Raw genomic sequence first — 26,617 nt, 5'->3', positions numbered from 1 at the left:
TATAGCCCCCATATAGACCGAACCGCCGCTTTAGGGTCTTAGGCCCATAAAAGCCACATTTATTATCCGATTTTGCTGAAATTTGGGATAGTGAGTTGTGCTAGGCCCTTCGACATCCTTCTTCAATTTGGCTCAGATCGGTCTAGATTACGATATAGTTGCCATATAGACCGATCCGCCGATGTAGGTCTTAGGCCCATAAAAGCCACATTTATCCGATTTTGCTGAAATTTGGAACAGTGAGTTGTGTTAGGCCTTTCGACATCCTTCTTCAATTTGGTCTAGATCGGTCCAGATCTGAATATAGCTGCCATATAGGCCGATCTATCGTTTTAAGGTTTTGGGCCCCTTAAAAGGCGCATTTATTGTCCGACGTCGCCGAAATTTGAGACAGTGATTTAAGTTAGGCCCTTCGATATCTTCAATTTGGCTCAGATCGGCCCAGATTTGGATATAGCTGCCATATAGACTGAACTCTTGATTTAAAATTTTGGGCCCATAAAAGCGCATTTATTGTCAGATTTCTCCGAAATTTGGGACAGTGAATTGTGTTTGGCTCTTCGACATTCTTATGCAACTTGGCCCAAATCGTTTCAGATTTGGATATAGCTACCATATAGACCGATATCTCAATTTAATGTCTTGGTCTCATAAAAGGCGCATTTATAACCCGAATTCACTGAAATTTGACAGATTGAGTTATTTAGGCTTTTCGACATCCGTATATGGTTCAGATCGGTTTATTTTTAGATATAGCTGCTAAAAAGACCAATAATTTGTTATACACAATTGAGCAATGACTTGTAGTTATTAGTATTTGGTCCAAATCGGAACATATTTCGATATAGCTGCTATGGGGCGCAAGTTAGTAGTTTTTTAACTTATGTTAGAAAAAGCTCGTCTTATGCATTGTGTGATTATTTATAGGCCTGATGGCTTCGCATTGCATGAAATGAAAATAAATAAAGTTATGCATTTTTCACCGGATTTTGACGAAAGTTGGTGGTGGGTATCCAAAGTTTCAATGTATTTACAGATGCCTCTAAAATAAAGAAGGGATGTGGTTTCTACTGCATTCAAAAAACACGCCTTTTGCACGTATTCTACTACATTCAAGCATTACTGAAGACTGGTACGAGTTCTAGGTCCGTGGCGTAACACTGCTGTAGATGATGTATTGGGATATCATGAAATATAGGTGATGGGAAATTAACGATAGTATCGATATTTATTATTAAAACTATTAGAAAAATCTAACGTTGCGATTATCAATTGTTTGCCAGCTCCACACGATACATGTCACCTGTTTAACTGCCCAGCCAGACCCTCTCGACTCAGACCCAGATCCCTCTGGACGCCACCCCATCTTAGTGGCAGAGTTCCTGGATCTTGACACTCAACAGAACCAACCTGTCGAAAGATAGAACACAATAATCTGCTACAACAACAACGAATAATCGGTTCTTATTATCTGTTATCGCATGATATCGATAACTTACCAGTATAATTTTTTCTCGCGATTTTATCGTGAGTCCTGTCTCGCGAGTCGTGAGTGAGTAAAATTTTTGCCTCGTGAGCGTGCGTGAACGTGAGTCGACACAAACAAGTCGTGCGTGAGTAACATTTTTTTTCTCGTAAGCGTAAGTGGAAAATCACTTACGCGTATATCTCTACTAAGCACATAGGGGTAAAAGCATTATATTGACTATGATATTCAGCGCCTCCCTCAGGGGCTAATGCTTAACCTCGAGACTAGCACCACCGCGCCCCTACCTTCATGATCGCTGTATGGTGCATGCGCAATTAGGAGCAAATATTTTCCTTGTATTGTTAACAGATGACAAACAAAGAATTATGATCATCGTCGGAATGATGATGAACGAACTATGGTATGAAAGCCCTAAACTTGCTTACTGTCGGTGGATAAAGTGTATCTGAGCAGTATAATAGTAAACTTTATAAGAAAACAGTTAACCCATTAACGGCTGACCGTTGATTCCCTAGTTCGACATTGCTGAAATTTCATATATTCATTACTTATAGGAAACAACAGAAGCAATATTAAAAAAAAAAATAAAATGAATTGAAGGAAAATTAATGCATAATGCTACGGACACTGTGTTATCTTTGATACAATATCCAATGTTCCAGGCAGTGTGGATTACACCCTACCTGAGCCGTTTTTTGATAAAAATTACTGTACCACCCGATAGAACCGATTGGAACTACGATATTCCTGGTAACAGAAGTTACATAGACTTCTATACGGATGGTTCCAAACTAAACGACCAGGTGTGCTTTGGGGTGTACTCTAAAGATCTAGAACTGGTCATATCGACAGAAAGTGGTGGAATGGCTAAGATATAATGTCATTACGACGATTGGCATAAATATCTTCTCAGATAGACAGGCAGCCATTAAATCCCTGGAGAACGTTTTTCTGAACACAAAACCCGCCCTTGACTGTCGCAGATTTCTCAACGAGATGGCTGAGCAGTTCAAAATTCACCTATTCTAGGTGCCGGGCCACAGAGATATCCCAGGGAATTGTATAGCGTATGAGCTTGCGAGACTAGGACCTACCCTAGGGATATTGGAATCTGTGGGTATGCCTCTAGCGACATATCCACAGATTTCAGCACCAGGCCCGAAGGATAACGAATGATAGATGTTCACAAAGAGGCGGCTGTGAGCATTCCAAAATTACGTGGTCTAATCTAGACTCGAAGAGGTCTACCGTGTTGCTTTCATTGGCTAGAACAGACGTCTTAGTCATTGTGTCCGGCATTACAGGTCACTGTCTAATTGAAAAACATGCTGTCAGACTGAAGGTTGCCAGCAACGACTTTTGCTGAAGCTGTGAGGACATCAAAGAAGAAGAGACTATAGAACACCTTCTGTGTGTGTGTCCCGCACTAGAAGTCAGAAGAAGTTCCACTCTAGGTTCTAATTTCTTTAAGAACCCGTCTGATTTAGCGGATGTGAACATTCGCAAGTTATTGGGCTTTTTTAAAACGATCTGGATGGTTCAACGATAGGAACTAGAAGGGATCTTCCTTCTTCTGTTCCTGTGGTATCACAATGGACGAAAACGTCTAAGTGAATCTGATGGTAGATTGCCACTTAAACCTAACCTAATGCATAACTATAATAAAAACTTCGAGAGAAAAGAGTTTAATTTGCTACACCATTCGCATCTTAAAGGGATTAGGGTAGCTCTAGTTTTTCTAGGCAGGTCTTTTTCGTCATACATGGTTCTTTCTTCCTGCGTCCTTGGGCCATTCTGCATTGTACGAGAAATGTGAGACAAGACTAAGCAATATTTGGGTAAACGCATTTTAGATTTTTGCTTGAAAACTAATTTTTGAAACTATGCGAGTATAACATCTATAGTCTCATTTAAAATAATTTCGTTAGATAATTTTTGTGTACTAAAATTTTGCATTTTTTATTATTTGTATTTGTGAGTTTTATTTTATTGATATTGTAGTAAATAGTTTACACAACAAATTAAATTATGTGCCCCAAAAAATTAAAATTAATAGTTTTCAGTTTGTATTTTCTTGTTTTTTTTTTTTTTTTTGGAAATAACGAAAAACTTAGACAAGTAATAGGTAGTGTCAAATATAAAGGGAAATAATAGTAACATCAAAAGTGCCAAATAACAACAATAATTCTTGGATCATTTAAGTTTTTGCTCCACTGTTGGCAAACACGTTTTGATGATTGTTGGTTTAGTTACATACATATAAAACGTAATACAAAAAAGAAAGCAAGAGGAGGTCATTGCAGTTAGAATTTCTAGAAAGTTAAAATTAAATATATATGAGATATATATATAAAAATTTTCCAGTTTGTGTTCCGTTCCTTTGATTCTATGTATTTTGCAACGCTGGCGCCAAAATATATTTTTTCCATGTTTCTTTTAAGAGACTAATAAAGAAAATATGCGTGATCATAATTATTTAATAATTATAGTGTGTAGTAAAATTTACGACTACTGTTGTTACTATCTTCCGGGTAGGCTTCTTATCCACAACAACAATGTATAAGGGATGAATGGGATGACTATTTTCCAATATTCAATAGTAATTTGTATAGCCACCCCATTGACCGTAGCCGCTATAACCCGTATTGTATTGCCAATGATTGTAGTAACTATCATATGATGATTGTTGTTGCTGTTGAGGGTATGAACCACTATTTGGTTGACCATAATATGCTACAGCATTGCTAGAGCTATAGCCGTAACTAGCGGCTCCCGAAGAGCCATTATTGTAGCCTGCCTGTGCGGCACTGGCTGCGGCGGAGGAATCTTTGTGGCCTGTTGATTTTCGGCTGGGACTTGATTCGCTGAAAGAGAAGAGAGGATATATAACCGTGTCAATATACCAACATCGTTAAAGTCTGAAATGATATTATGATGATATATACAACTACAGATTTCTTTTCATGGGTGGCCCATAGTGAAATACGAAGAATAGTATTTATTTCATTGAGTATGACATTCAAGTGTAGAGTTTTAGAACAGCAGTCAACGAGTAAGGGAAAATACAAAACTAACAGAATAAAAAGTTGGCACGATGGCTGTGCTATATGAAAACAAGTAAAAGCGTGCTAAGATCAGCCGGGCCGAATCTTATATACGCTCCACCATGGATCGCATTTGTCGAGTTCTTTTCCCGGCATATCCTCTTAGGCAAAAAAAGGATATAAGAAAAGATGTGCTCTGCTATTAGAGCGATATCAAGATATGGTCCAGTTTGGACCACAATTAAATTATATGTTGGAGACCTGTGTAAAATGTCAGCCAATTCGAATAAGAATTGCACCCTTTGGGGGCTCAAAAAGTAAAATAGAGAGATCGAATTATGTGGGAGCTGTATCGGGCTATAGACCGATTCAGACCATAATAAACACGTATGTTGATGGTCATGGGAGGATCCGTCGTACAAAATTTCAGGCAAATCGGATAATAATTGCGAACCCTAGAGGCTCAAGACATCAAGGTCCCAGATCGGTTTATATGGCAGTTATATCAGGTTATGAATCGATTTGAACCGTATTTGCCACAGTTGTTGAAAGACATAACAAAATACTTCATGCAAAATTTTATTCAAATCGGATAAGAATTGCGCCTCTAGTGGCTCAAGAAATCAAGATTCAAGATCGCTTTATATGGCAGCTATATCAGGTTATTGACCGATTTGAACCTTATTTGGCACAGATGTTCGAAGTCATAGCAAAACACGTCGTGCAAAATTTCATTCCAATCGGATAAGAATTGCGCCCTCTAGAGGCTCAAGAAGTCAATACCCAAGTTCGGTTTATATGGCAGCTATATCAAAACATGGACCGATATGGCCCATTTACAATCCCAACCGACCTACACTAGTAAGAAGTATTTGTGCAAAATTTCAAGCGGCTAGCTTTACTCCTTCGAAAGTTAGCGTGCTTTCGACAGACAGACGGACGGACATGGCTAGATCGATTTAAAATATGACGATCAAGAATATGAATACTTTATGGGGTCTTAGACGCATATTTCGAGGTGTTACAAACGGAATGGTGAAATTAGTATACCCCCCATCCTATGGTGGAGAATGGGAGGTATTTCACTACAAAAGTATTGAAACCACTGCAATTGTACAGCTTTTACCGATATTTAGCAAGAATAATATCTTAAGGATGATCGACAATTCAAAAGAAATTTAATACCCAATTACGTTGACATCACATTGGCTTTGATTCCAATCAGTATGTACAGTGTCGGTCAAAATAATAGCACCTGTAAGGTTACCTGCATATTTTTTAAATATTTTAAAATATTTTTTATTGCATTCAGTATTATAGGGAAGATAGACAATAATGTTATCTTTTGAATCGGTACTTAGGTTGGGACACGATACCAAACATGAACCAACTTAGGCGAATGGTATGGAAAACAATTAAGGATTTTGTAAGTAGCACGGAATTCCTAACTCAAAATTTTCTTTTTCGAGGTTACTTTTTAGCTTTTAGACCACATAAGCCGATTACTGACTTAGCAATCCCAAGGCAGCCGATTGTATGTACCGGATTGACCCGATGAATTCCTTCATCGGCAAGGGCTGCCGCCTCAGTGTACCACACACTGCTAATAAAGGGTGATTTTTTTGAGGTTAGGATTTTCATGCATTAGTATTTGACAGATCACGTGGGATTTCAGACATGATGTCAAAGAGAAAGATGCTCAGTATGCTTTGACATTTCATCATGAATAGACTTACTAACGAGCAACGCTTGCAAATTATTGAATTTTATTACCAAAATCAGTGTTCGGTTCGAAATGTGTTCATTCACCGTAACGTTGCGTCCAACAGCATCTTTGAAAAAATACGGTCCAATGATTCCACCAGCGTACAAACCACACCAAACAGTGCATTTTTCGGGATGCATGGGCAGTTCTTGAACGGCTTCTGGTTGCTCTTCACTCCAAATGCGGCAATTTTGCTTATTTACGTAGCCATTCAACCAGAAATGAGCCTCATCGCTGAACAAAATTTGTCAAAATTTGAACACATTTCGAACCGAACACTGATTTTGGTAATAAAATTCAATGATTTGCAAGCGTTGCTCGTTAGTAAGTCTATTCATGATGAAATGTCAAAGCATACTGAGCATCTTTCTCTTTGACACCATGTCTGAAATCCCACGTGATCTGTCAAATACTAATGCATGAAAATCCAAACCTCAAAAAAATCACCCTTTACTACTACTGGCTTGGGTGTATGTTGCATTCTATTTTACATTGCAATGGGACAAGGAAAGCACTCCACGAATAAAAACCCAAAAGTTGTTAAAAAAAAAAGCTGGTAACTTATGGAAAATCTTATATGGATATATGGAAATTAATTGACTGTTGCTGACAAAATGATCTTCAACGCTCTTATGTTTAAGTTAAAAACAAAATCATGTCGTCGAAAACTAATTGTCATTCTTCTGGCAAAGGATTGATTGGTTTGAAAATCCAAAGAGCGATTATTATGCTTACCGAGGAACTTAAAAAATATCTTAATATACCAGAAAGTGTATTAAATAATACGCCGTTTATTCCGGAGCACCAATTTGAATGCGTATAGTCCAAGAAAGTTGCCCTTCTTTCCGCTAAACACATAGCTAGAAAATCGACTTTTGCTTAAGCTCATGTTAAGTGCCTTCATGAAAACTAGAGGAAAGTTATTTGCACGAATGAGTTCAAATTAGTGAGATTTGGTGAAAAGGGCGCTCGATGCTTGTTGAAAAGACCTCCTAACAAAAAAAAAACTGCTTTGCATCAAAAAAAAAAAACCTGAAAAGCATGGGATTTCAATATAATGGTATGGGTTTAGTTTTCGTACCAAATTTTTGGACACATATATTGGATTAGAAATATCATGGAGACAATCCAATATGTCATCATTCTTAAGTACATTGTACTACCATATGCCTCCTGTGAAATGCCACTGGTTTGGGTCTTCCAACAGGGCACTTGTCCCAAACACCCTGGCAAAAAAGTAGAATGTGGTTTGCGGACAATCCAATAGGTGTCATAAAGTGGCCAGAAAATCACATAATTTAAACTCGAATGAAAATTTGTGAACAGAAATTATGTAAGGGGAGTATTCAAGAAATCCAAAAAAAAAAAAAAAACAAAAATTAAAGCCAATGAAATGTTATATATGCTATTTGGAGCTCTTTTCCTAAGAAAGATGTCAAAATCTTGTCAATTAAGTTGGAAAGCTTTGTTGTCATTTCATAAAAGGAACACGTCGCCGAATATCAAAAATAAAAATTTTCATTGTTCCAAACTCTAATTAGTACCTGCTTCTATTGTATCAACATTATTTTTGGCCAATTCGTTATATGAAGTGCTATTATTTTGACTGCTTGATTTTTAAATTTTTTCAAAAAGCCTGATCAAAATCCACTGATTTGCAAACCTCAAACTTAAACACAATCGTTGAAACAAAAATTTAAAGGGGTTATATGGAATAAAGCCGCCAATTGTATTGAAAAATTTATATTGGTGCTATTATGTTGACCGCAGCTGTATATGCCAATGAAAACCTTTCTCCTATGAACTTCAAAATTTTGCAATCGAGTATTAAATTGAAGAAACAGAAGACATCTGCCTTTTCCCGACGAGGCCTAATCTACGTCAAATCTGCCGCTAATAATGAACTTATATTAATTGAAACCATTGTCCAACTTAATCAATTTAATCAATTTTTTCTCTCGCCCGACAACACCAATTAAATTTTTCCGTACTATAATTTTAAATGCTACATTTTTCTATACCATAATTTTAAAAGCTAAACATCGTATTCTTAACAAATCCTTTTTTGTCCAAATCTTTATTTCTGTAAATTATATAACTTATTTTGCGTTGCCATCCACTCAATTAAATGTCTGCTGGAAATAACGCATCGAGTTCCACTGATGGAGTACGAAATATGATAAGTATACTCTGCAGGCAGAACAAGGGTCTAAATATTTGTCACATTAACGCACAAAGTTTAAAAAATAAAATAGATGAATTCAGGTATATTTTTGAGCAATCAAACGTGGACGTTATATGCGTTTCCGAGACCTGGTTCAGTGCATCCATTACAGACAACATTATCAACACTTCCGATTACAATGTCGTAAGAAATGACAGGCGTAGCGTTGGCGGAGGCGTTGCAATATACATTAAAAAGAAGTTTTCTTTCAAACCCGTCTCGAAATCTACGGAAGATAATAAAATCGAATACGTTTTTATTGAATCAATGATACATAATCGGAAAACACTAATTGGCTCTATCTATAGACCAAATTGTATGATCCCATATGATTCGCTAATTACTGCCATGATGGACATCACTGTCAATTTTGTTGACATAATCATAGCCGGCGACTTAAACAGCAATTTGCTGAACGATACCAGATTAACGGATACTTTTAAATCAATCGGCATTCACACCGTAAACACAAATACACCAACTCACTTTTCAAATTCTTCAAATAGTCTTCTGGACATTTTTCTGGTAGATAGCCCTACCAAAGTTTTACTCTATGATCAGCTAAGCGTACCATGTTTTTCCAGGCATGACTTAATCCTTATGACTTATGACTCCCATCCACCACCAGAGGATCAGGAACAGCCATTTTTTAACTTTTCGAAAACCAATTTTAATACATTATCACATGAACTTTCTAACATTAATTGGAATGCAATATACGATTTTCAGTCAACAGATGATCAACTGGATTTTATCAACAAAAATCTAACACATTTGCTAGAATGTTCGGTGCCGTTAAAAAAAACAAGAATAAGGAAAAATGATAAATGCTGGTTTAATGAAAATATAACGGAGCTAATAAGGAAAAGAGATATGGTGTATAAACGTTGGAAAAGGTTCAAAACTCCACAACTCTACGATGATTTCCGAGCAGTGAGAACGGAAGTCAATAAAGCCATAAAAAAATCGAAGGCAACGTATTACGAAAATAGATTCCGTTCTGCGATGGATTCGAAGAGCAAATGGCAAACTATTAGGGAAATTGGTATAGGCAAGTCAAGTTGCGTTAATATCGACGCAAATCCTGATGACATCAATAAAATGTTCGTATCTACTCCCACTAACCATGAGCCCAGTTCCCATTCCCAAAATATCAATTTAATTCCACAGCGATATCCAATATTTCCATCATTTTCCAGCTTCGAATTTTCATGTGTGTATCCAGGTGATGTCATTAGCAGCTGTCTGTCCATTAAATCAAATGCTGCTGGATTTGACAACATATATCCACAGTTTGTAAAAATCGTCTTGCCAAGTATAGCTCCATATATTACCTACTTGTTCAACACTATTATAACTACGGCCCAATACCCTAGGGCATGGAAACACTCTAAAATACTTCCAATTCCAAAGTCGACCGGAAACCATGAATATCGCCCTATAGCCATTTTGCCGTACCTATCAAAAGCGTTTGAGCGTATTATACATTTACAAATTGGCGAGTATCTTCAGCGCCATGAATTGCTCACCGTACATCAATCTGGATTTCGTCCCAAGCATAGCTGTATTACGGCCTTAGTTGATGTCGCTGAAAATATACGATCTGGCATTGATGACGGACTTATAACATTTCTAGTCTTACTGGACCACTCAAAGGCTTTTGACTGCGTCAATCACGATACTCTATGCAGAAAACTACAACAAAACTTTAATTTTTCTATCACCGCAGTGAGACTGATTTCAAACTATTTAAACTGTCGAACTCAGTCCGTAGTAATAAAAAAAGTTACTTCCAAACCACTGCCTGTTAAAGCTGGCGTACCTCAAGGGTCAATTTTAGGCCCACTTCTATTCTGCTTGTATATTAACGAATTACCAAACATTCTTAAACATACAAAAATACATATCTATGCAGATGACGTGCAAATATATTTAAACTGTCCCAAATCGCAAATTTCTGAGGGTATAATGAAGCTTAATACGGATTTACAAGCAATTTACTCGTGGGCCCTAGCAAACCATCTTATGATAAATCCCAAAAAATCAAACTTTTTACTTATAAATAACCGAACGAGTGCAGTTACATGCGAACATTTGGTCAAGATTGGAAATCAAAACATTTTACAAGTTCCCAAGGCAAAAAACTTGGGCGTTATTTTTAATCAAACCCTAACATGGAGTGATCATGTTGTTGCTGCCACTGGAAAAGTCTTTGGTATGCTGAGAACGTTATACCAGACACAATATTTTACACCTATTCACATTCGAACCCTCTTGGCCAAATCCTATCTTATACCGGTTCTAATTTATGGAAGCGAATTATTTACAAACTGCGATTCAAGAAGCAAACATAGACTAGAAGTTGCATACAATTCGATCCTAAGATACGTTTATGGACTGAAAAGATTTGAGAGTTGTTCAGCTTTTCGTAAAAGCCTGTATGGAGTGGATATTGCAAACGTTCTGAATATTAAATCACTGGTACTTTTACACAAAATTATATATACTAAAACACCATCGTACTTGTATGATAAACTGCAGCTTGGTAGAACCAACAGAAGGATTTTAATTGTACCAATGCGCCATAAATTGCTGGTATCGGAGTGGCAATTTTTCTTCACCGTTACCCGTCTTTGGAACTCCCTCCCATCATCAATACAACTTAATGGCGACGCAAATAAGTTCAAACAAAATCTTACAAAATACTTTCAAAGCCTATAAATTAAGTGATTTGTTTTTCCTATTCTTCCTCTCAATTAATTTTTGTTAATGAATTATTGATTATTGATTATTGATTATTGATTTTTATTGCTAATGTAATTAAAATTAAAGCCGAACTTAATGATCCCTTTGTTAGAATAACGATTCTAATCACATACTGTAATTATAAGATTTTAAATCTTGTTGTATGTGAAACCAAATAAATAAATAAATAAATAAATAAATAAATAAATAAAAAAAAAAAAAAAATAAAAAAGATACTACCGTCGATTTATTCCTATCGTGACTTATATATGCCAAGACTACAATCAATACTGAGCGAATTCGGTCATATTAATGCAGAAAGTCTGAGAAACAAAAGATATGAATTTCGTCATCATTTTGAAATGTTTGGAAATGTCTATATGTGTTTGCGAATCTTGGTTCAATACAATACAATGTATACAAAAATGATAGACGTATAAGACTGTTTTAAATTTCATTGATATCTCACATACTGTAATTATAAGTTCATTGTATGTGAAAACAACCAAATAAATCTAAATCTATCTTTCCCCTTTTAAAGTTGTTACAATAAGAATGCACTAAGTTTATATAGAAGTTCAAAAACATACCGTTTCTTCTTTGCTTCATTGGCTTTGTTTAAAGCCAGCTGTAGAGCTCGTTGTGCTTCTTGCAATCCCTTGGCAGTACTACCGAAATCTTCTAGGAATTCCACTTTTCTTTGAGCAAATAAAACTTTCTGTTCCGGCTCAATATTTTCTCGGGCCATAAACCTATCCATTATCAGAACAACTTCGTCTTCGTCCACTGTTGGTCGCTGCAGTGCCAGATCTATCATTTGCAAGGCTACCCGTGTATTGGCATTATCTTTTTCAAGAGCTTGACGCAAAACCCTCAAGCCAGACTCCAGATCAAGGCATATTTTATTCAGGAATCGAGCATATTTTATCGCCAAGCTACCAGCAATATTTTTATTTTTGGCTGTTGCTATGTAATGCTCATATAATGACTTACATTTGTCATTGTCACCGCGGCGACGCTCTATATTTATGCGTCTATAGGCAACTTGCAGAAGATTAGGCACCCTATTCTCTAGATTTACCAAAATTTCGGCAGCTTTATCGAAATTCGATTGGCACTCTTCAAATGCGGACCACATCAAATGTAGACTAGGCTTATCGGGATGATGGATTTCGCATGCTCGGCGATAGACATCGCTTAAAACGGTCGCTATTCCTGGCTCCGCCAATATTGTTTCCAAATAGCGGATCATTTTCAACCAGAACTCATCGTAAAGAGCACATGCTATAAGACACCGTTCGAATAGAACCAAAATGCGTTTTCTATCACCTTTCTCAATTTCAAAGTCCAGATAGTCTTTCCAGTTCTTTAACTGACATCGTTCCAAAGGTTTCACATGGAAATAGGGCCGTTTAATGCCCTCTTCAAAGGTCCATCGGGCAGTAACAGCAGCAACTGTGCTTTTGTGTAATTTACGTCTTATCGATATAACTTTATCTTTTATCGTTGAGATTTCTTCTTCGGTGAAGGTGGAAAAATCGCTGAGATCTTCTAAGTGTGCTGGTTTCTTTTCCTCCACTGCAGTGGCTTCATCAATATCAACAGCCATAGGTTCTACATTGTTTTCTGCATCTTTTTCAGATGATTTGTCTTCTGGTTTTTTCTCGAGTTTTTCTTTCTCCTTCTCTTTGTCCTTGTCTTTTGATTCATGATCCTTGTCTTTGGAACTAGCACGCCGTGATTTTGACTTTGACGAAGACTTTGAAGATGATTCCCGTAACTCTGTACGAATTTTGATAATTTCATCCGATTTGATTGTACTGGTAATGGAGTGTTGGTTTATTAAATCTTGGAAACTGCAAAGGTATAAATTGTAGAGCTTTTTTTTAATTCTGTTATTGATTTGGTAAAGGTTAGACTCTAAATAAAAAGAATTGTAAATAAGACAGTGTTACGCAAGATGAAATAGTGTATGTTACCATATAACGGCTCTGATTAGTTTTAACTTGGCAAAAGCCATAGTCAATGCCTTTCTCTCGACGATAAACCCTTCGTTCATTGAAAAATGCAGCACATTTTTATAGGGAGAGTAATTACCCAAGAAACAGGAAGATTTTCCGCATATCATTGAGTGATGTCCGATTCAAGTTTAGTTTATTTGTATAGAAGTTTTAAACGGCCAATATCTTTTTTCCTTTAATGCTCTGGGGGTCGGTTAAAGCATTTATGGAAAGACCTTGGTCCATATAATAAATCACTAACTATTTTTCAGTCCGCCAGAGAGGGCTCATCTTTCTCTTAAGTAAAATTTCTCTGATATGGCCAACAGCGTTACACAAAGTGGCATAAAAAGTAACATTCGTTGGAAAAAGTTGAATTTTTTTCTTAAATGGTACCACACCTTATAAAGGCGTAAAGTTCGGTGAAAACGAATTGTACATGTCTTTCCCAATGTATTACAAGTTCTTTGGACGATTCTATCGCTCTTGAGACTATGGCGTGAATATTGAAAGACGTAACAAAACATCATATGGACAAATTCAGCTAAATTAAACAAAAATTTTGTCTCCAGGGGGTCAAAACTTTAACCGAAAATTTAATTTAAGTGGACGGACAGAAACAAAATTTCTAATCGTATACTTTTCAACCAGTTTTTCTGACTTTCTTGCCATGGGAATTATCTTAATATACAACAAAAAGAATCACTTTTGCAAAATATGGAGCAGTTTCACTCATGTTTCGAGATATTGACGGACAAACTGACGCCACTTAACCAACTAAATAATGAAGTAGCAAAGACCCCAATGTTTGCAAGTGAATATTCCCATGAACATTGGAGATTAGGTCCAATAAAAAAGGGTCTTTTTTTAACCGAGTCCGAACTGCGTGCCGCTGAGCGACTCCTCTTCATAGATGCCGTCAACAATGGTGAGGGGAGTAGCACCTACGATTAACACGCAATAAAAGAATGTTTTTTGAAAACTGGCTCAGAGGAGTGGAAACGTGGCCCAAAAACCTAAAAAAGTATGGTTGTAAGTGGCACCATTAAAAAGTGCCATACTAAAATGGCACAACCGTAACACTGATGGCCAATATATTCGAAGATGGCCAATATCTTTTTTCTTTCAAAACTTTGGGAGTCGGTTAAAAGATTTCTGGAAAGCCCTTGGTCCATATAACAAATCCCCAATAGGTGATTGACGCACTACTTTTCAGTTCGTCGCAGTGGGCTAATCTTTTTAAAAAATGAAATTTCTCTGATCCGCAATACATTCGAAAATGGCCAATATCTTTTTTTCCTCAATACTCTGGTTGTCGGTTAAAATATTTCTGGAAAGTCCTTGGTCCATACAATAAATCCCCAAGCGGTGATTGATGCACTATTTTTAAGTCCGCCACAGTGGGCTCATCTTTCTAAAAAGTGAAATTTCTCTGATCCGTAATACAATACATTCGAAAATGACCAATTTCTTTTTTCCTTCAATTTTCTGGGGGTCTGTTAAAACATTTCTGGAAAGTCCTTGGTCTATACAAAAAATCTCCAAGCGATGATTGACGCACTATTTCTCAGTCCGCTAGGGTGGGCTCATCTTTCTAAAAAGTGAAATTTCTGTGATCCGCAATACATTCGAAAATGGCCAATATTTTTTCCTTCAATACTTTGGTGACCAGTTGAAACATTTCTGGAAAGTCCTTGGTCTATGTAATAAATCCCCAAGTGGGCTCATCTTTCTCTAAAGTGAAATTTCTCTGATATGGCCAATACATTCGAAAATCGCCAATATCTTTTTTCCTCCAATAGAAAAGTTATTTTATATATGTGAAAATGGTAAATATTTACATCATTTTAATATTTTTTGGGAAATTTGAAGGGTTTGTGATATATTTTGGATTTATATTGTTTTTTATGCGGAATTTCGAGCTAAAATCGTTTTTTTATTATAAAATATTTGCTGTTAAAAGAACTCTGTTAACATGTTAACATTACGCTGAAAATTGAAATGGTTTGTGTCTCTACTAGTTAAAGTTAACTTTTTCTCACGGACATGTACACAATGGTAACCTTAATTGGGTGAGTGAATGAGTTTTTGGAAATTTTTACATTTAGGTGCCAAAAAGGTAAGAAAGGGCTAACTTTTCACAGGGCGATAGGGTGGAGCTAGGAAATCGAAAATTTTACTCAAAATAATATCTGCTGCGAAATAAAGAAGAAATGGAAAGAAGAGATATGAAAAAAGTACTCTAAACGGAACAAAATGTACGTTTAGTACCGCAATTGTTACTATTTGGTACTTTCTATGCGGATTGAGCTAGAGCTCTGAATTGTGGCAAATAAACAGGTACAACTAGGAAATATATGTTAAGTGACAGATTATTTTTTTCAAAATTCCTACATTTTGGTACCAAAAAGTGCAAAATAGTATGAAATATTGGGTTGTCCAAAAATTAATTGCGGATTTTTTAAAATAAAGTAAATGCATTTTTAATAAAACTGAGAATGTACTTTAATCAAATATACTTTTTTACACTTTTTTTCTAAAGCAAGCTAAAAGTAACAGCTGATAACTGACAGAAGAAAGAATGCAATTACAGAGTCACAAGCTGTGAAAAAATTTTTCAACGCCGACTATTGAAAAATCCGCAATTACTTTTTGGGCAACCCAATAGCTCATCTTCGTCTACAGCGAACGGCTAGAATTAAGAAGGTACTATTTGGAATTTCCCTTACACATTTGTACTTTTTTTATAAATTGAGCTAAAGCTCGCAAAATTAGGATACACATCTTGACAGTGTACTTTGGGAGACTAGATTTTTTTTTTGAAATTCGTACATTTAGGTACTAAAACGTACAAATGGCACTTTCTTTACGGATTAGGCTGAAGATTTTCAAATTGGTATACAGTTATATCTTGATATTAGGTGTAGCATCGGGGAAAGTGAAGCGTCCGGGGGTATGCTAGTACTCCATAAGATAAAGGGACTAATCTGATGTCGTATGAACCACATTCCTGCGGTAACTAGGACATGTTGAGAGAATGGAAAAAAACAAAGGCATTTGAATCGACTTATTTGGATGGTTTAAACCAGCAGGGACAGACCAAATGGAGGAAAATATGTCGAAACTAAGAGTTAAAGATTGAATGAGAACGCACTAAACCGAAGAACTTTGAGAAAATTACATTTTTGAGCACCTTAGCAAATGAGTCTTTCGTTATATTTAAATACATATATAATTTCATATCTATCAAACCCATAAGAAAATAATGCTTTTAAAACAAAAAAAAAAAAAAGAAATCAAGACCCATTTTTTACGATCTTTGCTAACAAAATTTTCACACATGAAAATTTGACATTTAGTTAATGCTACAAATATGACTTTATTAAGCAGTTTACATAGCTTTATATTCAAGAAAAATTTAATGCTTTTTCAAAGCTAGAAATATATATGTGTGATTATAGCAGCGCAGGTAAATACGACAACGGCTTCTCAATTGGGGCGATAAACTGCACAGACAAAGCAATATACGAGACTGGCTATTTAGCAGATCGTTGATGTAGTTATATAATTGTATTATTATATCTTTTTTTACTTACTTATCAAAATGACCACTATATCCTTGTGTCGGTATAGCCAGGAGTCGATCATAGATATTGACCATATTTGTATAACGTTTGCCTTCATTTTCCCACTTCAAATATGCATCCCATAGCTTGTCCGAACGAAATTCAAGGCCACAGGCATTCACAGCACGCTCAAATTGTGATCGAATGAAGTCTTCGTCATCTGGTTGAGTGGTCTTAACATGCGACAGATAATGTATCCACAAATCCACCGATAAAGGTATAGATTCCAAACCACGCTCGAAAACCTAAAGTTTATGTGATTTGATATTTGATTGATTGTTGTGGACGGGTGGGTATGGGGGGAGGAAATTTATGTTGGAAATAGGAAAGAAACCAGAAAGAAAAAGAAGAGATTTTTGACATATGTTTAGTGGGATATGTACTTCACAGATACTTAACTGTTTGCAATTGGCTTAGTTTTGGGTGGGTGGTTTTAACACAGACATTTCAACTTTTAAGATGTGAGTGTGTGTGACTGTGGGTGTGTAAGGATAGTAAGGATGACGATTGTAGGATTGTTGGTTTTGGGAAAATTAAATATTTTAATTATGGAAACAAGTTATTAATCTGAAAATATCTGTTCAAATAGCTAGCTGGATTTGTCAGGCTCGTTTTGAGAAAATTTTGATTTTGTGTTGTACCTATCGAGACTTTTAAAAAGATAATACCCATCCTTAATGAAAATCAGCTGATTGGATGAGTTTAGAAACTATGATATTGTATCATGTGAGAACAAGAATGTAAAATGCAAACGGGAGCTTTACAACTCCTGGGAAGGAAACGAGAACGCTACAACTCCTGGATGTTCCCCAAAAGGTATCCTCTCCCCCATCTAGTTTAATTTTCACCTCCACAAGCTCCCTTAACCCCCTGCTGACGCGGAAATAATTTCATATGCAGACAACTGCTCTATCCTGGCGCGGTCAATGACATCAGTGGGCTGTGCGAATGTATAAATATTTACCTCTAAGCTATGGCGGAATTTTTCAGAAGTCGTACTCTGAAATTTACATGGACAAATATATCCGAAAAATCCAAAAAATCTCGCCGTCAGTCTATGCTGCTACAGTCTGCAATAAGAGAAGAAACAACAAACTGGCCCTCAAATCTTCGGACGGCGGCACTTGGGGATTGCGCAAAAAAACCCTCCCTATTGACAACCAACAAGGCGAAATTAGTCCACCGATGACGAATTAAGCTGTTCCAGTATGGGCCCTAGGAGTGAGCGAGACACAATAGAGAATCCTACTGACTTGTCAAAACGCAGCGTTAAGTATCACGCAGGCTGCCATCAGATGACAAACATTGACCATCTACATCAGGACTAAACAATTTCTCCTAAGCTGCTACGTAGGGATTAGAAGAAGACTATTTGGCTTCCGATTGTACGTACCGGATTTACCCGATGAAGTTCTTCATTGGCAAGGGCTGCCGCCTCAGTGTATAACACATTGCTACAACAACAACAACATTTGGATGTTTAAGAACGTAAATCTTCAACAACTCGCTGATCCACGCACAACCGCCTCATACAAAGAGGGGTTACAAGATATCCTCCAGGATATGATGAGGTTGCATTGATTACAATCACTCATCAGACGGACCAAATATAGACCTTAGCGAACACCCGCAACCCTATGCAGACACAATGGTGTTGTAATCAAAACTCGTATCGACAATTTTAAGTAAACGTGATAGCATGGGGCCAGTAGAGCATATCCCAAAAGGGTTTAGAGTTCTCAGACCATTTTTTAGAGCCCTTTAAATATGGCTAGGTTCACGCCCCTCCCAAACGTCCCTAAAAAGGCATATAGATCATGCATTGGATGTAAATAAATACGAATCTGATATAAACATTCGCTAGCCACCTAAGTAAGAGGACTGCTTTTCCTCCGGTATCCCCACTCCTCGACTACAGTGGGGATCCCACAAAGCTTTAATGTGTTGACTAAAACACAACTTATTTATGCAGAAGGAGAGGAATGCTAAATGCAATTTTTTGCAATTTTTGCCCATGAACATTACACTAAGGAACAGGGGCAAACTTCTCACATATCAATGAGTGCAACCTGCTTTTTATAGCCGAGTCCGAATGGCGTGCCGCAGTGCGACACCTTTTTGGAAAGAAGAATATTCTAACCCGGGTATTCAGCATCATAGGCGGACATGCTAGAGGTTAATGCTACGATGGCCTCCAGGAGGGAATGCTACAAATTACGAGGAATTTTTCTCTCAAAAGCTCCAAGCACAGCCTCGCCCGCTTTCATAAGTACCCATGCCTCGGAACCTACAACACGGTAAGTATCGGAGTCTTGTATAGTGTAATCATCGTCTGTCGAAAGATGGCCTTGTTTCTTAAATGCGAGCTCAATCCAAAGTAGCATCTGTTTGTCAGTATTATTTTTTGCTTTACTTGAAAACTGGTGTCATTAGTATCGTTTACGGGGGTGCCAAGGTGACCGACCAATGTATCGATCTGATCACAGGATAAGCTCGTTTGGTATTGAAGGGTTCTAAAAGGAGTTTTCCTATTCTTACTGAGGAACGTGTATCAGCAGAACGTTATCCTGCAGAGTCTTTTTAATTTTGCAAGGATACCAAACTGAGACATGACTTGAAATACCATCGCACGTATAGGGCTTTGTAGTCAACGAAGAGATGGTAAGAGTTGACCTATCCTTCTCGAGTCTTTTGCAGGATTTGCCGCTGCATTGATAGGGCCCAATTATTTCAATGTCTTTGTGGTTTACTTTTTCACACAGTACGCTCCTCCATTCCGCCTTGTCTTCCTTTTTGTATACGGGAAATAGGTTCAAATCATAGGTTATGCGTTCTTTTAGCCAGTTCGCGCAGACGAGCTGATGCATACGCCTTATCAGCGTTTCGCCTTGGTTCTTAAACAGTTCAGCGGGTAAACCATCGGCTCCTGCTGCCTTTTTGTTTTTCACTCGGGTACCAGTTACTTAGACCTCATTCTGACTAGGAAGTAAACATTCTATACCATCACCAGGGATTGGTTCTGCGGTATCGTCTTCGCCGCTATCGTCGAACACCTGCAGCTGGGAAAAATTTTCTTTCCATATCCTCAGCACGCTATCTGTATCCCCGACACGGGATAGCTGTAAACACCACACAGGCTGGAACATTGAGGTCCGATATATGTAGTGTTCATTGCTGTCACGAGAAGCTTAGCTACGAGCTCCCGGGCTCGTCCACAGTTTGCGGACAATGGAATGCCCCATACGGAGTAACTGCAACGGCAGTAACAACAACGATAATAACAAACTGATAAGACTTTGCGGGAAGACGGTTGCTGATACACACTCGTCAGTTAAAATAGGAAAGAACATCTCCGAACCGTTCAATACCAAACGAGGTTTCAGACAAGTAGGCAGCCTAACGAGTGATCTCTTTAATATCCTATTGGAGAAGATTACACAAGAAGCAGGTGTGAATAAGCGTGGCACACTACTCACAAAAGAACATATGCTACTCGCCTAAGCCGACAACACCGATATTATATGTCGGTCGCCAGCAGAAGTAATTGCAGCCTTTGCAACAGACAGACGAAATTTGCACTATACCAAACACTGATACTACCCGTGCTGTTGTATGGCTTCGAAGCATAGGTACTTGCAACATAGGTACAGATTGGACGTCGTTTTCCCAGAAACGGAGTTCTGGGTTGGAGACATCTTATTACTTGCCCTTCTGTATATACATATAAGGTTTTTGCTGTTGTTGTTTTCCATCTTTCGCCAGCTTGGTTCTGTTGAATGATCCAGATCCAGTAACTCTGCAACTAAGCTAGTGTACATCCAGTAGAATCTGGATCTGGTCACGTGTGTCGTATTATCCTAGGTCACAATCAGGACACGTACCCTACACGTTGATATCATGACTTACTCTGTGGGAATTAAGGCGGTTGCATCCTCCTGATCGTAATTAAGCCCGAACAACTCAGATTTGCCGGGGGAGGTCAATTTCTTCAGGTGCAATAGGTAGCGGTCGTTCTCCAAGGACCACATTCACCCACTAGCTATTAATCCCATCCGCTACCGTGTGTGCATGAATGTTGTCTAGACCCGTTTGATACGACGATATATCTGCTTTCAACATTACTGAAGTTGGTTGCCACAATCGACCCATTAGTTTGCAGACTTCCGACTTTGATCTCAAGGGCGATCTTACTGATTTTGGTACAATGCCTTAAGAAAATTAAAACTGTATACATTTCAGTGCCATTTGGCAAATTTATAGTATATTGCTACACATCGCTTCTGTCCGCTTCCCTGTGTCCCGCCAAAAGAGTCTACTTAAAATGCAAACTCTAAGTTTAAGTAGGATATTTATGCCGGGGAGGATGGGGACACCGGTCCAGGATTGTTCATTGAATCAAGAAAACTAAAGACTCTGGAGACGCGCAATATAAAGGAGGTGGAGACTGGGTAAGAGATGCAAGGAGCATCGTCGTGTCAAGGGGAAAGATGCTGGGTCTCGGGCCTGAAGGGATGGCGGAAAGGGAAAGTTGACGTACTAGCCAGTATGAGGTATCTAATGAGTATTGATGATGCTACTAATCGGTGGACCCGAAGCTGTGCGAGCTTCTTGGTAAGATAGACGCATTCCACGCAAACAAAGTTTTGGTTGGTGCTTATTTGACCAAGTATTACCTCTGGATACAGCCATGCGCTGGAAAGATTATGTTTACCCATAATCCTTCCTACGGAATCTACGGCAATGGGAGCCTTTCTCCGGTCTGCATGGCCTTCGTCGCTGTCATTTTTGTTTGCTTGATCTATTTTTCATTCGTAGGACGAGAGTAATGGACATATTCTAACCTAAGTAACAATTAACAATTTTTTATATATCTGCTGTACGATTAAGTCGTAGAGAAATTTTACATGTCTAAAGAAATTGGCTAATTGAAAAATTTTTACTTAAGTTCAATATTTGAACCCAGGCGTTCAGATTCATTGGTATCATCAAGATTTAAACTGAAATAAGCGAATTGTATTCTTAATGAAAACCAAAATACTAAAAGAAATGAAATTAGAACAGATATTCCTCAGATTGTTTTTAAAACTCGAAACCAAAACCATTTAAGGAAATTGTGATTTGGAGAATGCCAATGTTGGCCAACAACACCGCACAACAAACACACACATTTATTGCAGCCCTATTACATTGTCTTGGGTAATTTAAACTGCTGTGATTTTTAGACTTTGGTTAAATATAAATACTATAAAAATACACATACATATATAATCATAATTATTATAAACTTATTTTTCTATATATTGTATTATATATAAGATTGCCAAAGTATATTTTGTTAAAATATTTTTTATATACAAATTTGATAAAATTTCACTTTATACTCCATTTGTACTTACGCCTGAATGGTGTTTTGAAATATGTTTTTTAATTTAAACCATAAAACACAAACTATTTGGTATGATTTTTAACAACAAAAAAAAAAACAGACATATTACAACAATTAAAGGAAAAAAAAAATAATAAAAAGAATCAAAAGAAACAAGAAATCAAACGTGCAGTTTCTACATTTTCGAAGTGTAAAAAAATAGAAATATATAAAACAAAAACAATAATAACACCGCTTTCCCCCATCCAACATCCCACTCTCCCTAGTATCCTGGGTTATTGTTCAATTTCGCCAAAGCAACGAAACTGAACCAATGGAAGTGTCCCGGTTCACCTCGACTTGTTATTGTTGAAAGTTTCTTTTTTAGGGTTTGGTTTTTTTTGTTCAACAAATATTTTATTTTTATTAATTTATAATAAATTTCATTATGAAAAATACAACGTATTTCAAAAAATGCATTTGATTGTATTCGTATGGTACTCACCGCGTTGCAGTTCGCCTTAATACCCTTACGCTTTTCGTAATCGGCATATTTACGCCAGTAGCCGTAACAATAGGGATAATGAGCCAAAAAAGCATTGTATGCTTCTCGGGCAGCTTCAGCATCAGACTGAATAAAAGAATTTTCAAATTTAACAGAATGTTATCCCCAAAAATAAAATACAACAAAATACCTCATTGTCTACATATTGTAGCAGATATGTCCAACCGGTAAAATCAGCAGGATCTGTTTTGACAGCACGCCAATATTTATCAAGGTCGGGCAACTTTTTGCGTTCCTTCTCTTTTTCCTTTTCACGCTCCTTTTCTTTTTCTTTGTCTTTACTGGAGGTGGAATTGTGGCTCTCTTTATCCTTTTCCCTTTCCTTTTCTTTACGTTTCTCTTTGTCTTTAGGTTCTGATTCTAAAATACAAATTAATATTCTATTAGAGTAAATTGTTTTCGTTATTCCGTCCGGTAAATTCTTGTTGAGATAGGTTAGGTTAAGTTAAGTAACAGTGGCAGTTCGTTGTAGGCTCACTTTTGGGTCGATTATGGATTGCAACCAAACTTCAATTGCGTTGCCAACTGGAAATTTTCTTACAATTTTCTTAGTAGCTGATAGTTTCAACACTCATATTGAATGATACTGATAAAAGATTCCAACTTTATAATAGTTTTTATTTTATGCTTTTATCCCCTGGCAACGCAACTATTGCAAATTCACAATTTTGCCCATGAACATTCCACTAAGGAACAGGGGCAGACATCTCACATATCAATGCGTGCAGTCCGATTCAAGTTTAAGCTCAATGATAAGGCGCCTCCTTTTTCTAGCCGAGTCCGATCGGAGTGCCGCAGTGCGACACCTCTTTGGAGAGAAGTTTTACATGGCATAGGACCTCACAAATGTTGCCAGCATTAGGAGGGGAAAAGCACCGTGAAATGTTTTTCTGATAGTCTCGCCACGATTCGAACCCAGGCGTTCAGCGTCATAGGCGGACATGCTATCCTCTGCGCTACTGTGGCCTCCGACTATAGTTGAGTTATAATCCAAAATCGACCCATTAGGCAGTTAAAATTTAAAACGAGCTCGCAACCAACATTACTATCAGGGGGCTTTGATGAGACCTTAACCGGACATGCCTACACGGAAATTAAGTGCTAGCAAAAGTCCTTTTGAAACAAATCCCCAAATTAGTAACTAGATAAATTGCTAATAAAAATGAAATGCCATTTAATACAAAAATGGATATTTGTATAACAATTTTGCACGTTCAGAAAGCAACTAAATTTGGTTGCCTCCATCGAGCCATTAGTTTCTAGACTTCCAGCTTTGATCCCAAGGGCGATCTTACTGATTTTGGTACAATGCGTTAAGAACATAAACACTGCTAGAGGACCATATATGTATGTACATTTGAGTGACATTTGGCAAATTAATAGTATATTGCTACACATCGCTTTTGTCCGCTTTCCTGTGTCCTGCGAAGAGTTTACTTAAAAAGCAACCTCTAAGTTTAAGTACTTGTGCGAATATCAATTTCCGGTCAAGTTTTGACCTGGGTAAAAACAATTGAACGTACCTTCTATTTTTGCCTTCTTTTCCATGGGTGCTGTTGAATCGTTACTCTCACTAGTTGGGCTCATGGGATTGTATTGTTCATCCTTTTTGATTTGATCCGAATCAACAACATCCTTAGCCGTTTCGGCTTCATCATCTGCTTTGCGTTTTTTCCTTGATGTTTCAGTGGTGCGGGATGGCGATGGGCTGCGTTTATCAGCCCCTGTGGGAAGTTCATCTTCGGAAATAACCTCGGCATCTGGTGGCAACTCGGCCCGTTGTGGTGCCGGCAATTCTTCATCGGAAACTTCCTCTGCATCATTTATTTCTGGTTTTGTTGGAAGTGGCAACTCATCTTCGGATATAATTTCTGTGTTTTGTATTGTGGCATCACTTATATCACCGCCTGAAATGGGAATGTCACTGACTATGGCCGGTTCGGAGAGTGAATCTTCAGAGTCCATCTTTTCGCAATTATCTACAATATCATCATGATTAAGGACTTTAGCTTCAAAGTTTTCCTTTTCGGAATCTCCTCCACCCACAGAGGGTAAACTGTTGGCATTATCGCCAGCTAGAGAGGCCAGCAACGAGTTTTCTTGTGCATTTTGTTGATTTTCTTCAATTATATTCTTCTCAATATCCTGATGGTCACCCACATCTTCTGAAGTTTCCGAATGACCTCCTTCAGGTCCAAATGGAAAAGATGACGATTTATCGTCCAAATTTGCCTCAGAAATTACATTTGCATTATCTTCTCCAGAAATATCATCTACATCCTCCTCTGCTACGGTTACTGTCTGCTGTATGTGTAGATCGCTTTGCTCTTGTTCGCTGTCCATTAAAACGACTCCTTGTGCTGCTTCCGCCATCATTTCCTCTATAAAACTTGGCTGTTCTTGTTCTTCTTCTAATCCTTCTTCGGGCTGTTCAATCAGCTGCAAATATACATAACGGGGCACATTACATTACAAATGAATCGTTTTACAAATATTGTATTTTAGTCTAGCTTATTTGATACAAAATCAGATGGCCCTTGCAAAAAATCACAATTTCTCCCAATGTTCCAAACCAAATGGATTGACATTGAAAGTCTTCATAAGCACATGGAACTACGCCACACGTGCTTAACAATTAATGCATTCATTTCATCATAGGTATATTATTCGTTATACATACATGTACATGAATATAGCACTTACCTCTTGGTGTTCCTGTTGAGCTTTCTTTGAACGCCTGGTAGCTCTGGCAGGTGAAGCCATAGGTTGTGTTGTTGATGTACGTCTTCCCGAACGAGTGCGACGTCCTGTAACAACAAAAACATATATGTGTATATCTAGAATTTGCAATATTATCCTGCTTAACCGGCTACGCACAAGAACATGAAGCAATCCCGATTGGAAGCGAATACATCCAAATAAGAATCAGACAATAGATAACAACACAAACGTACAAAAAAAAACGTATGAATTCCTGATTTTTGAACCTCAAATGGATAGGGTCAATATATATCTAACTTATATTTATATATAACTCTAAATTGGTTCCAATTGTGCGTCCTCCGAATCAGAATTTTACCTCAGTCATCCATCAGTACTATGCGATTAGCTATAAATGTTCTATTTACGGTACACACATTGTGTCGAACACAGATAAATATGTATATACATATACGCCAAAAGCTACGTTTTTCCAGTGTAATATGAAATTACAATTAATTGGCAAAAGATTATCACGTTTGAAATGCAATTTTTTCTTTATAATTACGTGTTTTCCAGCTCCAATAACTTACCAGGATTTTCATTTTCCAAAACGTTGTTTTCCGTAGACGCCATTTTTATGCAATCGGCGTGTTTGACAACCTCTGTTCTGCGACTAGAAAGAAGGTAAACCGATTTTGTTTATCGATAATGTGAACATTGTTATCGATGTTGGTTGGGACTATACAAAAAGAGGCAACATTGAGACCGATGCCTCGCACGACGTATTAACCCAGGTAGTGTATAGCAATTTTTTCTTGCGAAGGGCACTATCTGTAATCGAGTTTTGGTTGTGTGTGTGCATTCAAATATAAATATAAATAAATGTTTACGAAATTTCTGTATTTACGAAAATTCTGGGTGCTACAATTTCTCTGGGGGTGGCAAAGTCCCCCAGGACCCCTAGCTACAACAATGAATGCAAGTCAGATGTTCTGGATAGAATATCAGTAAAAAATGGCACTGGTAAATTATCGATATCATGCAATTATATATAGCATGACATAATGACCAGATAGTGTACAGCAAACAGC

General features: G+C 37.4%; 1 protein-coding gene across 2 annotated transcripts; it reads right to left on the bottom strand.

Moving 5' to 3' along the window:
- Nucleotides 1–3,485: 3,485 nt before the first annotated feature.
- On the bottom strand, nucleotides 3,486–26,200 carry LOC106080786 (pre-mRNA-processing factor 39). 2 transcript variants are annotated; one of them, XR_001220266.2, is made up of 9 exons: nucleotides 26,117–26,159; nucleotides 25,527–25,630; nucleotides 24,347–25,262; nucleotides 22,954–23,183; nucleotides 22,764–22,889; nucleotides 16,864–17,138; nucleotides 11,858–13,123; nucleotides 3,996–4,353; nucleotides 3,486–3,933 (listed from the first exon to the last, which is right to left on the bottom strand). XR_001220266.2 is itself a non-coding variant. In XM_013242334.2 (8 exons), exons 1-8 carry the CDS (start codon nucleotides 26,157–26,159, stop codon nucleotides 4,083–4,085), a joined length of 3,231 nt encoding a protein of 1,076 aa, XP_013097788.2. In that variant the 5' UTR covers nucleotides 26,160–26,200; the 3' UTR covers nucleotides 3,487–4,082. The 2 variants fall into 2 exon arrangements, 1 of the variants encoding a protein (XP_013097788.2); XM_013242334.2 differs by having other exon boundaries at nucleotides 3,487–4,353; nucleotides 26,117–26,200.
- Between the last annotated feature and the right edge of the window lie 417 nt (nucleotides 26,201–26,617).

This window comes from Stomoxys calcitrans, chromosome 2 (assembly GCF_963082655.1).
Source record: "Stomoxys calcitrans chromosome 2, idStoCalc2.1, whole genome shotgun sequence".
Lineage (NCBI taxonomy): Eukaryota > Metazoa > Arthropoda > Insecta > Diptera > Muscidae > Stomoxys > Stomoxys calcitrans.
Note: the sequence above shows the minus strand (reverse complement) of the source record. Positions and strands in the feature narration are given on the sequence as shown.

What these genes read in the sequence shown, in the direction of transcription:
- LOC106080786 (XM_013242334.2), bottom strand. Translation starts at nt 26,159, where the DNA reads ATGGCGTCTACGGAAAACAACGTTTTGGAAAATGAAAATCCTG. An exon ending in TTTGGAAAATGAAAATCCTG is followed by an intron (nt 25,631 to 26,116) that starts GTAAGTTATTGG and finishes TTGTTGTTACAG; the next exon opens with GACGTCGCACTCGTTCGGGA. An exon ending in CTCAACAGGAACACCAAGAG is followed by an intron (nt 25,263 to 25,526) that starts GTAAGTGCTATA and finishes GTATATTTGCAG; the next exon opens with CTGATTGAACAGCCCGAAGA.